The 13493-nt window shown below is 45.1% G+C and overlaps 1 protein-coding gene across 13 annotated transcripts in view; it reads right to left on the bottom strand.

Annotated features, from left to right (window-relative positions):
- ABTB3 (ankyrin repeat and BTB domain containing 3) overlaps positions 1 to 13493 on the bottom strand; it is a 194100-nt gene that overhangs the window by 68072 nt on the left and 112535 nt on the right. For all 13 annotated transcript variants that reach the window (XM_067308845.1, XM_067308852.1, XM_067308876.1 and 10 more), the window contains exon 3: positions 424 to 628. In XM_067308845.1, the coding sequence (XP_067164946.1) occupies positions 424 to 628 (205 nt within the window). The remainder of the gene's footprint in view (positions 1 to 423; positions 629 to 13493) is intronic.

Raw genomic sequence — 13493 nt, 5'->3', positions numbered from 1 at the left:
AACAATCTCTTCTTTCTACACACATTACTCTATTCATTTTCCACTTCCCAAATTACAGCTGTAGAACCCTATTAACGTGTAGAAAAACAAATTTAAACCCAAACCTGTTAGGCTAGAAATAGAACTTCTCATTTTCTTTTCCAAAACACAGAAGAGCTGAGCAACAAAGAAAGAAAAAGGAAATCTCCACCAAGTGCACATCTGGAACCAATTTGCCGTCTGTAGCCACTGGGTGTCACTTTTGATATATATTGGGTCAGCTATGGAGCACTTCAGCAAGAGGAATGGTTTTCAAAAAGGTGATCCTAAACCAAAACAGACTGCTCTGCAGTCTCTTATGCACAAGCTATAATTAGCTGGCAGTGCTGATTTATTAATGAAATGTCTTCTCAAAGATATTAAATACCATAAAGTAGCTCTTACCTTTCAGTCTGCAGTGTGACTTTTGACGGCTCCACGTTCGGGTTTTCCCACTCCATCTGAGGGCAATGCATAAAATAACAGAGCGTGTACAGGGCCTCCGGCTCCCAATAGAGCGATCCCTGCTTCTGATGCATTGGCGTGCCGTTCCCGTGCTGCTTGGCATTGAGCGGCTGGAGGTGGTGCATTGCGCGAGACACCAGGTCACCTGCAAAGGAAAAAAGCCGGGTGAGCACGGTGAGGTTCAACCTGCCCTTCCTTCCCTCGTGTTGCCGACTTGCCCCTGAGTTTTCAAACTAAAAGACGTCTCCAGCTGTTTTTCCTTCTCATTTAACTTAACATACATAAGCAGTAAATGGCACAACAGGATCCTGGGCATTATTCATTTCCAACTCTGAATTCGTCTGTTGTTTGCACACTGTGGTGACATGCACGGGCTGTAGACAAGCCCCCGAAGGCCTGCGGGAGCACTGTTTCTGTGAATGCCGTGTCCTCAGCCACCACATGCAGCATCAGACTGGTTCATCTCAGCACTGCCAGAAAGCAGATACGCCGGGACCTGGGTCACAGCAACCACCGAGGCAGCCCTGGGAGGCTGCCAAACCCCTCCGAGTCCCCAGATTGTCAGTGGGGACAAGGCAGAAAGGCACGGAGGCACAAATTTTATTCTACCTATATAAAGGCTGCACACTCATAGCCACATACATACAGTGGCAGGGAAATCCAGCCTCTTGCTATGGGAAAGGAAGCAGCCAAATAACGCGCATGCCGCCATGTGAATGTGTGTGAAGTGAAATTTGGGGTGAAGAAAAAAGGACAAAATCCTTGCTCTTACAAAGCGTGCGGGCTGGTCTCCGGTGGGAGGAAGGGGCGGCGAGAGAGGGAGAACAAAAACAGAAAACGCTCGGCCCTGTTTTATATTCACTTTTCAACAGCAGCAACTGGCCTCTTCATCGCGCGTCAGTCAGCCTCCCCGCTGATAGCTGCTGCTTCGTTGCCGTACAGCATCTCATCAAAACCACTTTCGAGCCTTCATCCCTGCTCCGTGCGTATCATCAAGTCGCCGGGCGGGTGCACTCACCCAGCTGAACGCGGCCAGAGCTAGTTTTAAAGACGCTACTAAAAACGAGCTGGCTCCACAGCACGCAGAGCTACGTTACACCCCGCAGGGCGGCCGCAGTTTCTGAACCAGATGGCTTTTGCTTTGGTGCCAGAAACACCCAACTGAAATTACAGTTTTTAAGCCCAGGTCGGGCCTCCAAAACTTCTCAATGTTCGCAAAACAGATAATCTGTGAAAGAGACTCACTCAAGCTATTTAGGTTTCTAGAGAATAGAATATGGCCCATTAGAAAGATGTTCGTTGTCTCTCGCTACGACCATACGGTGCTGAAAGTTTCCTCGCATTACAGATACGGGAAATAAGCTGCAATATGCAGACCGTGATCAGCAAGCCCAGCAAATGAGATTAAGTTAGCGGGCAGATATACAGGCAAGCCGAAGTGGCTCTCTAAACACCGGACTGATTGTAACTAATTAGCTACAACATCTCCCTCTGAGGCAGTAAATTTTACAACGTTGGTTGACTAGTGACCACTATATAAAAGGTAGCATAACAATTTCGGTTATAAGCCGTCTGTTTTCACATGCTCAGATCGTTCTGAAAATTCTTCTTCGGGGGAAAATAATGATCTCTGATCAAATCAGATGGTTTGTTTTAAAAGAAAATCTGAGCAAAAACCCTTCGGGTCATTGTTGAGCTATACAAAAGCAAATAATGGGGAACAGAGGACACAATTTTCCAGTGTTAAGAAAATGTCACACATTTTCTATTATATGGTTTTCCCAAATGACCACTGAACACTGAAACTTGGAAGGAAAAGTTGGAAATTTACACTGAGGTAGGAACATAAAACCAAATTTGAAAATAAAAAAAAGGCTGAATAATGAACTTACGGGCAAACCTAAAAGGATCCATTTCAAATGTGCAAAAGGCAGAGCTGCAGGGTGTTTTTTGTTTTGTTTTGTTTTGTTTTGTTTTCTAAGCAAAGTCCCACCCCTGTTAATACACAGAGAAGGCTGCTGCTGCCGCGATAATTTGCACCAAGGAGAACAGAAACGTCTCACTGAAAAATGCTCAGCCCAATCCTCAAAAAAACACAGTCTTAAAACCATGAACAGAAGAAAAACCGCTGGCATGAGAAAACTGCCGAGTCCATGATTTTAGGGTTTTGACACAATTTTTGCTGCACTCTGCAATATTCTTCTGATTCAAAGCTTTCATTTAAAAATAGTTTCTGTCTTTTCTTTTTGCCAGGAAATTGTCATGATAGGACCAATCTTGCAGTCCTGCACGCTCATAATTTCCGAGAGAAGCTGTGCATGCAGAAGGCCTGCAGGATCAGGTCCACAGCAGAAACAGATGTGCCTTTGAGACAATTACCCAGTCCTGCATAAAATTAGCTGCAGGCAAACAGCAACAGCAGGAAAGTTTGGATCTCACTTCTCTCATCCCATTCTGTCACAGCAGATGTGCATTTCCAAGTCCAGCATGGGCCAGCTTAAATGCTAGCAATATTACTGTTAGCAAATGTAATGTTCTCTTTTTCTTCCAAAGGAAAATGTGTAAAATTGCAAATTGCAACATTCAGGTTTAACAGTGACAGCGAAAGCAGAGAAGAGAGTTGTAGTAAGTTCTGTCTTTTTTAGACCCAAGGCACTGAAGCATGTGCTTAAAGTTAAGCACATGACTAGTCTTATTTAAGCGGATTGAGACAGTACACATTAGAGACCTCCTCCGAGCTCTGTACTGAATGATGAATGAAAATCGGGATACAATTTAGCCCCAGATTCAGTCAGCAACATTACTTCATCCATATTCCACAGCATGTGCTTGGGAGAGAAGAGTTTTATGACACATTCGGCACTGGAGAAAAATGCATGTTGAATAAGGAGAAAAAGAACTAGAAAGAATGATGCGTGCAGGGCAGCCAACTCAGCATCACTGCTGGAGAAACTGAAATCAACGGCAAAACCCAGCTATAATGAACTTCAGTATGACCAGGATTCATCCTTTTCTTCTGGTATTTCCAGAACTGCATCCTAAGAAACTCAAACCAATTCAAGACATTAAGGTCAAATTAATGCTTTTTTATGTATAAGCATTATTTGGTTATGTTATACCAAGAATTGACTGGATTAGAACTTGGTTTTGCCTTTTCTATGATTTCCACGGTTTCATTTGAAATAATTGCTACATCAAATAACGTTATCTACCAAAGGCAACTCAAGGCTTAAATAATCAATACCTATAAAGCATCAAGCTTCATAGCGGACAGTAAATAAGCATAAAATGCTGCGTTATGAACTTGTTATCCAACAGAGAACTGGAGGCAGGATGAGAAGCTCTGATTTCTATTTTATTCTGCTGCGTAACCTTGGACAAGTCATCGCACCCCTCTGGTCTCCTTTTCCTCCCCAACAACATCAAGCTATGGTGAAAATTTTTCAGGGCAGAGATTGTGTTTTAGCATATCTATGCACCAAGATCAGTACTGAGAAGGGAGAAGGGAACTGACTGGTGCACACTCACTCTGTGGTAGTACTTCTGCATATAGCCCATAATGCAGTATACATCCAGGTGAGATGTGCATTTGCTGTTTCAGTCTCTACTACGGATTGTTTCTTCTGCTCTTGCTAATATGCTCTTGTTCCTCCTTTTTCTTCCAACAAAGAATACGCAAAGTTTAGTTGCTTTATTTCCTGATCTTGCAACTTGCTGTACATGAGTCACGTGACTCCACATCATGGTCTGTTTTAATTCTGACCAGGGCACCCCTCCAGCAGCCCCAAAACCCAGGTACTCTCACATATGAAGCCAGCTCCATACTGGGACTCACTGATCCAGTCTCCCATGGACCAGTGTACCTATTGGTCCCCTCGTCTCCTCCACTTGGTCAGCCAGCCAAAGTCTCAGCTGGGAAACCCAGCCTGGCTCCACACTGATATATGCTCTCCCTGTCAGCTGTAAAATCACAGTATATCTGAACACTGAGGGCAACCTTGAATCTGTTGCCAAATATAGACAGGGGAACCCCTCATTCATCACCAAGTCTGCTGTCTCCACTCTTCAGAGCTGTGTTCAGCTACAGCAAAGCTCTGCAAGGTGAGGCAACTTTCTCACAGTGTAGCTGGCTCTTGTAAGCTCACACAGCTTGCAGGTTTTGGTGTTTTACTTGCAGCTCCTGATAGGTACAAACACGAGAATCTCAGCTTCCGGTGAGAACAAAGTGAGTCTTTTTTAGCCCTAAAAGCAAGTCTCAAATATGTCAACTGAGTGCAGGCCAATAAATTCCCCAGTGCATCATTCCCCCCCAAAAAAATTAAAAAAAAATCCCAGCATTTGAGTCAGTCTTTTAATTGCAGCGAAGCCGCTCACGAAGGCCATGGCGTCATGGCACAAAGGGCTCGATGGGGATTCCTGCTGCTCTGTCCCCAGCACTCCTGCTTGCCCCGGTACCACGGCCTGCAACCAATCTGGGAAACACACTGGGGAACTGATCCCGCCTGACAAAAAAATTCTGCCAATTTTATTTTGTTTTTAATTTGAACCAAATAAACACTCAAATAAACAATTTATGCCACCAAAGCCAAATGAGCTGCCATGCAAATGGTTCTGCTAGCAAAACTGGGGAGAGGAAGACATCCTGTTGTGTGGGTCAGACAAAAACGAACAGCGAGGTGGGAGGCTATTTTAGGACGCCTTCGTTGCTGAAACGCTTGCGCTATGAAGCCAGAACTGGAGGGTAGCCTTCCAGAGTGCAATGAAGAAGAAGGCAGCAACCCCCAGGCCGGCACTGCCTCACAGACCTGGATCAGGAAGGAGAACAGCTCTGGCAGTGCACGTCTCCGCTTGAGCTAGTTAGCCCAGGTGAGAAATACTGTACCTTACACACCTACCAGCACACTCAGAGCTAGCAAAGCATCTGCTAAACCATCACTGCATTGCAACATACAGGGAGTTGCTACTGCAGCTACCCGCACTTTGTCCTTTCCATGATTAAAACAGAGATCTCCCGTTGTTGCTGCTGTTAATTTGGCACTTTTTATGAACTCAAGATCCACATGCATTTGATTTAAAGATTCAAAATATTATGTAATGTGCACATGGTGACACAGGCCTGGTTTAAGGCAATACTGAATATTTAAGGAACAGCTTCACTGACTTCAAGCCAAAGATGTGATGTGACAGGGAAAGTTAAGCTGTTCCAGTCACTATGGGGGTGGCGTACTCAACATCATGTAGCACAGCTGGACTGCTTGAGCCCTCTAAATAGTGAATAGCTAAGCACTTTTTTACTATGTTTGGCTTAGGCAAAAGGTATTATCACCATTCTTATTATTTTAATGCCCAGTGCTTTCAAGATAACATATCCATTTCAAATTTTGTTAAGAGAGAGGAGGGGGGAAAAGAAGAAAAATGAAGAGGAAGAAAAAGAAAAACATAGGTGCCCCATTATCTACATTTGAGAAGATTCCTGTAGGATTTTATGGCATCTGTCACGGTGCACCTGATCCTGCAAACGTTCCTGCCTATGAGCAGGCTCACTGCCTCCAAAGGGATTATCTTGCAAAACATAAAAGCACATGCAAAGATAAAGTGTTCAGCTGGGTGTGTGCTTGCACAGCCAGGACCAACAGATGAATGCTACTGTGCTGATCTTTACACGGCCCCTCCCTGTAATGCCTATCTCGAGCTTTTCTTGTTCCAAGAACGTTTGAAAATTGTAAGAACAACTTATAAACAGTATTTTTAAACACTGATAATAAGCCACACAGATCTGCTTCCTTCCGTTGAAGGAGAGGGGAGGGAGGAAGACCTTGGTTTCCACGGCTGGCCCCTTCCCACGCCACACCACGCTGCCCGGTTCAGGCACGGCGCGAAGCAACCAGCCACGTTCTCGTGCCCCGAGCAGAAGCACCCTGCGGGCAACGCTGACCAGCTCAGTCCCACTGCCTGAGCACCCTCCCTCCTCCACGGCGCTTCTCTCAGGGCTGCATGCAGCCGGCTCTTGGGACCCACTGACCCGTCTGGCATGCCTGACCGTGTGGCTTGCTGACAGCAGCGGTATTACGGCTTCACTGCGCTACTTGGGTGAACGTTTTCTCTTGCAAAAGTGGGCCAGGGCCACAACCTGGAGCTCTGCGTCTGTCCTCAGAGCCCTTTGCTCCCTCCTGTCTTGTGTTCGGATCATCACAAGGAGAAGTGCCAGCCCCCAAGCTGCACTCCCCAGATACCAGCTTCAACGACATGGCCAGCAGTTTTCAAAGTTTGCCCCCTTCCAAGCACATGAGTCAGACTCAAAATTGATGATCTTGGTCTGGATTCATTTCACACTTCGGGGTAAAAGTGTTTGGATCTATGGCTTTTGTTCACAGCCAGCTCTGGGGAGGCTGCACTGAAAATGAGCTTTATAATCCTGATTATAAACCAGAGTCTGTTCCATCAGATTGCCAGCTGGTTGCCGTGGTCTGCATCCCTTCCACATCGTACCTAAGCCTCTCTCCCCTTTCTGCCTTCCTCCTTCCCTGCTGCATTCGGTTTCTGTACCAAAGGGACGTATTGCTAGAGAAGCGCGGAGCTCATCCGGGCGTACGTCTCTAAGCGCATGAGTGCAGGTGAATATGAGTACTTTAACTGCATCTCCTGTATCACAGCAGACTGCCTCGAGTCATCTGCTCAGTCAGTCACCCGAACCAGCCATATACCTTTGATTTCAGTTGCACTGCTCCCCTATGTTTACTCTGCCTCTGGAATGGCATTAATCTGTTGTCATTTCAAACCTTGGCTGAACAAAAACTGCTTGAGCAAAACCCTTCCTCAAATGATCACTCAGAGGTCTTTCTCCCACTAACTCAAGACACAGCTATACCAGGAAAGGTGTCTGCAGCAAGCTGGGGTGCACACTAGCTACTGCCTGTAATGTACTATGCTGCATGTACTCTCTTAGCATGAAGTGCCTTACTCCATAATTCAGGAGTCACTGATCTTGGGCTAAGTGTGCACTTAGGCTGCCATATCGCACAGTCAACTGGAATATCCCATGTGCTACAGAGTCACCATCTAGATTATCTTGCAATAGCTTCCCCCACGGACAACTCCACCACTTCCATCACACCCACCTCCATGTGGTACCCATGCCATGCCCCTAAGTAAATTTGTTCCCTGCTATGCTAGGCACTCTTTTTTTCTCTCAATAGTCATTAATCTCTCCTACACAAGAGCAAATGAAGGAGCTGTGGTCCAGAACGCTGAAATCAGCCCCAAAAGACAGGACTGAGATAGGAGCAGCTGATTTCCTAACAGTGACTCCCCCATGGCCTCAAACAGATCACTTAACCTTTTATCTCAGCTTATCCTATCATCACAAGAATATTCTATTTATATTACAGAGTATGTGTTTGTTTGCAATTTAACATTTGCAGAGCCTTTGAAGATAGAGTTAAGGATTGGATATAGCCCATGAAAAAGTCACAACAATAATTAAGCCTTCTGAACTTCACATACCTATTATAATAATATTACTACCTTCAAACTCTCCTATCAGTTGAGGCAAGTATGATGTTCTTGCTTGATTCCCCTTATACCATATCAATTCTAAATAAAACAGCCCTCAGCTCTGATGAGCTATTCATCTGCTGACCCAAGGCTGAGCTTTCACTCTGTGGACCACTGCCTTTCTGGGCCACTGTCCCTTGGGATTTTCTTTGGCCTGACATGGATGCATATACTCAAATCTGAATTAAGAGCCCCACATAACCTGGCTCAGTAGGCCGGCTGAAGACTGCTTACCCTGGCCTTGCCGCTTCCTAGTGGTCTGCACAGCGTGCATAGGGATGGCTGCTAAGCTAAGGGAAGGGAAACTCTGTTTTAACTCTTTGAACATACTGTGACGCACAAGAACACAGGGGAAGATCTGACTGTGTACCTCAAAGGTAACTTATCTAGGGGAATCCTGAGCTGATGCATTGGTGTTGCAGGGGAGGGTGGCGGAGGGTTGAAGCTCCAACACTCCCCATCCACAAAGGTGATGCTTTTTGCCTCAAAACCATTAAAGCTGACCAGGCCTAAATGCTAGAGCTGAGGTAACCACCAGAGCAGTGTTTTCTCAGACAATCTGGCTTGCTAACTGGGAAAAACTTGCTCAGGAAAACAGATGAGAGCACACACAGGTCCTGAGAAAAAAGCATTTGCATTCTGACAGCAATCAGGCTCAGCCGCCCAGGAAGGTAACAGGGCTGAGTTTCATCCTGGGGGGGGGAAGCTGGAGAGCTCCAAGCTCACTGAAAGCAGGCTGGGACCCGGGCAAGTGTGAGCTGAGTCTGCTCGGCTCCTGTAATTCAAGAAAGAAATGCACCCACCTTGTCAGCAGGGACGTGAAAGCTGGTCAGCAGCAAAGTGAAAGATTAGATGACTCTTAGCAGGCGTGCAGACTGTTACCTTCAAATAATCACCTCTACTGCTTTGTTTCGGTTGATAAATAAATGTATTGTTTTGATCAAGGTTTATGATACTGCCTATGACGGGAAGGGAAGAAATGCAGGGGTTTAGTGGCACCTATTAAGTAAGTGGCACAAATCCTTCTTGTACGCAGACCCAGTCTGAGAATGGGAGACAGGTAAGGGCACGGGGTCCATCAACAGGAGGGGGGCGCAAGGAGAAAGGAATAGCAGCTAAGGAAACCAAGTGAGACAAGAAAGCAGCTCACACTTAATCATGGCATTAATCTGTTTTGTTTTCTTTGCTGGGGGATGAAGGGTCACCTCAACGGCTTCTTTATTTAAGTTTTAAAAGCAGAGCAGATGAAGTGTGGACGGCAGTGAGGAGGAATCGCAAACAAGGAGCCCAGAAAGTGGTGGACAGAATGAGGACGTAGAGATCTTGTGAAATAACCCAGCGGAGGCCCCGAACTAGAAAAAGCATCGTCACATCTACAAAGTACCCGCTTAAGCTGTCAGCTTTACAGACGAAGCATAGCCTGAATGGAGCACTGCTATACGGATTTCAGCACTCAGCTAGGATCTCTGCTTAGCTCTGCGTTGCACTAGATGAACATAACTGCTCGTACAGAATAAGCTTGGTATTTCTCTATGGTGCTGCTTAGTCTGAGCAAAAATATCTAAGAGTGCTTTTGTTCTGGCTGTAAATAAACACAGCACTTACAACAACTCTCCTTCAAATGCTACCCTGCCAGCAAACACCTTAACCCTGGTATTGGCTTCCAAGCCTGGTTTTAACCTCTTTTTTACAGGACATGAATCAATTTGCTGTATGGCTCCCGCAGTGCTCCATCCTGCTAGCTGCAGAGGATTGAGACTAGATAAAAAGGCGAGGGAGGGGATGCCGACTTTCATCATTTGCTTGGCTAGAACTGTGAGGAGAAATGAAAAACAGCATTGGTATGTACAGTCACATTCTCACTTACACTCGAGCAGTAACCCTTTCTTTCATCCCTAAGAGTGTGCCAAAATCTACTGGGAATCTGTTATTTTGGAAACACATTCAGGACTGCAGAGGCAAAAAGGACAAGAGGACGATAGGGAAGTGAAGCATTTCTCTAATGGCAAAAGGAAAACCTTGCTCAAAACTGAGTAGTGAGGTAGAGGAAATACTGGCCTGAACATAAAATTTGGGACCTCCTGGAAGTTAAACACTGTTCAAAGGCTAAAAAGGCTCTGAGTTCAGCAGTGCATCTATTAAGTCACATCCACATCTTCAGATTATCCTAGATATTTTTATCTTAAAATAAAAAAGCCTACGCCTTGTGGTTAATGCTCAGAATAATACCACCACAGGCACCAGTCACTGTGGTTCAAGCAAGGCTGGTGGCCAGCTTCCCACCCAAAGTGACAGTCAACTGGCCATCTTTTGACTCCAAGCAAGCCCAAAACAGTTTTCTGTTCTAACCTGAAGACCTGCATACAGTTGGGCTGACATCCTAACCCACAGCGAATGCCACGGCACGGCTCGAGCCCAACAGCCCTTCCGGAGTCCTTTGCGTTTACACCTCAGCATGGGCTGGGTCTCCCAGCTTGGATTTACACTAACGCCTCCTCGTCTTCACCAGGGAGTTATATTTTTTGGTGCCAGGGTTCATGACCAGAGCACCTTAAGCCTCTGCTGTTCCTGGTCATCACGTGCACGTGGACACCCAAGGGAGAGAGAGGTTCCTTCTCAACCCAGCAAAACACCAGCCACCTCCAGTTGAAAGCCTCATCCCTTCTGCATCTGGTCTTCAAGTTGTCACCAGTATTTTTAGATGGGTGATGCATAGGTGTTACAATGCTATGCAGTTAAATATAACATAAATGTCTGTGGATAGCAAGCACGCATATATAGAAGTTAGGAAAAAAAAATCAGAAGTCAAAATGCACTACCATGTGATCTCTCAAAACCCAAAGCTCTCATTGTAATCCCTTTTTTTTCTGTTCAGTTTTCCCTATCTGAAGGGGAAGGAAAAAAAGAGGAAGAACTAGGAACCTGGAAGAATTCCCCAAACTTTCTGAAAAATAGATGAACTCCCCTTCTCCTCCAGGTCTGGTCTGCAAATATGAGAAAGTTAGGAAAAACTGAAAAAAAACTGTGAAATATTTTCTCTAAGAATAAACAACGAAATACTGTCAGGCTACTGTTTAAAATCTTATTATTTTTGCTGTGCTTCAGTACTTCCCAATGTTCTCTACATAATAAGCATTTCAAATGAAATCACATTATTTTAAAACACACTGTAGTAGGCAATTACAATTCCTGAATACTAAATACCAATATAACATAGGCCAAATTTATTGTTGTTCCTTAACTTTGTGCCATGTTCATTATATTTTAATGAATAAGGTTTCACATTAATTTTTTAAGTCTTTTCCTTGGAATCATGTCTTACCTCTGTAGTTGCATTACAGAATTAAGCCTCTATTTACATTCTCCTTCTGAGTCCTACAGATAAAACCTTGCTTTAATTTTCTCTAAGTCAGCAACGTTATTTCTACATCTCATTTATTATCCTAACTTAAAGACATGTCAATGCACTAGTAATATATGAAATGTTAATATCACTCAAGTTATTAACATGATACTAAATATTAATTAGACAAAATAGATGCAAGTGCCTTACAACTCATTTCCTAATTCCAGATATATTTATCATTATTCAAAAGTAAACAATTTATACTTATTTAGTTCATAAACACACACGGTGCTTTTCTGCCCATCCGCATCTCTCTGTTATTTCTTCCCACTGTGTGGCCACAAGCAGAGCAGCACAGGTTTTATCCCAGGGCATCGCCGGAGAATCTGTCTGGAAATGCCAGGAAAGCACCGGACAGGGCAGGGATGTCTTGGTGACAAGCAGCATCCAAACCTTCGCCTCCTTCCTGGGAAACCCACTAGACGAGAGTAAAGGTACCACAAATCTCATGCCAGCAGGGTTTGTGTGAGACTGGAGCAAAGCGTCCAAGGCCAGTTGGGCCAGCCCTGCCGTGAAGAGTTTTCACTGCCGCTTGGACCAACCTTCTCATCTCCAGCATCACCACCTCGCTTGGCAGCAGCATGGGCTGCAGAGGCAGCTCTGCACAGGCATCAAGGAGCGCTTACTTAGCAGCCCACCCATACTAAAGCTCACAGTAGAGAAGTTTCATTATTGCTGTTTCAAGAGCTATTGAAGTTTAAAATTACCATGGCCATGTCACCTAGAGTGTAACGATACCTCTGATTGCAGCGTAGTTGCATCCCAACAGTCACAGTTTGCTCTGCAGTGAGTGCACACCCTTGGAGATAACCCATCAGCATGTAGCCAATTAAAAACTATGCCAATACCTTTCTGCTACAGTTGTATTCTTCATTCCACCTTGTTTCCCTTTTCTCTTCCCCCGTCATCCCTCAGGGAGACACAGCTCACCTAAATGGTCTTTTCTAATACGTCTACAGAGCACCTCACATAAAGAGCACTGAAGAAGTGAATGGTAATATCACCTGCTTTTGCTGTTGGCAATCCAGACAGCTGTGAACTTCAGCTATCACTGCCAAAGGCCACTGACGAAGGGCACGATTCAGAGTAAGAGCAGGACAGAGAAACAAAAGTTTGGGCAGCTCCTACACCCCCGGCCTTGCAGTCCCATTTGTTGGATGAACGTGTCCGGAGGGATGAGAGCTCTGCAAACCTGCAGAGCCTATCAAAACGTTCCACAGATTTAGGGCTGAAAAGCTGCTCGCTGATGCCCAACATCAGCATTTCTGGGCCAGCTGATTCTGACAGATTACACTGGTTGATTTGCCAACTTCATGAAACGTGGAGTCGACAGAGAGATAAAGAAGCAGATCAGTTACTCCAAAGAAGTCCTCAAAAATACTTACAGAAGCACTATAAGAAGCAATTCCATATCAGCATGACAGCAGATAAGGTTCCTGTCTGCCACTAAGGACAATTTTTATATTACTTAAAATAATGACACAGCCAAACCAAGCAACACAAGTGTCAGAAAGAAACTAGTAATTCCTCTCACACTACAACCAAAAGGTAGGACTTTTACCCAGTGAATCTTCAGCCCTCCCATAAATAATCACCCTGTCTGTCCCCAGCTGTATCTACAGAAAAGAATGAAATCTAGAGGAAAAACCCCAAGCCTTTTAGTATACTGAAATGATCAATGTCCCCCGAATGTTTCAAATTACAGGCAGAAGCTATGAACCAACTCCTTCCTCGCAGGGATTGCTTGTGTCACCTCATTTAAAACAGGGAGAATTCAATTCAAATGCTGCCGATACTGGCAATGCTGTCGTGGGGCTGAGGCCATGCTCCCTCCGAAAAGGCCACTCTGTCTTTCAGCAGTTAAAAGCTCTGATGTACTTAAATCTCTTTAAAAACTCTGGCTGAGCTTGTGAGGAGACCAAAAGCGCTGATCTCCCTTACTCAGAGAGAGGCACAGGTCTTCAGCTGACCTGCTTCTTAGAAAGGATGGGCACCCACCTGGACTGAGGACTGACCCCGTTCTGGGGGATCTCTGGCCTGCCTGAAGCCA

The sequence above is a fragment of the Apteryx mantelli genome, chromosome 1 (genome assembly GCF_036417845.1).
Source record: "Apteryx mantelli isolate bAptMan1 chromosome 1, bAptMan1.hap1, whole genome shotgun sequence".
Classification (NCBI taxonomy): domain Eukaryota; kingdom Metazoa; phylum Chordata; class Aves; order Apterygiformes; family Apterygidae; genus Apteryx; species Apteryx mantelli.
This window is presented reverse-complemented; position numbering and strand designations above follow the sequence as displayed.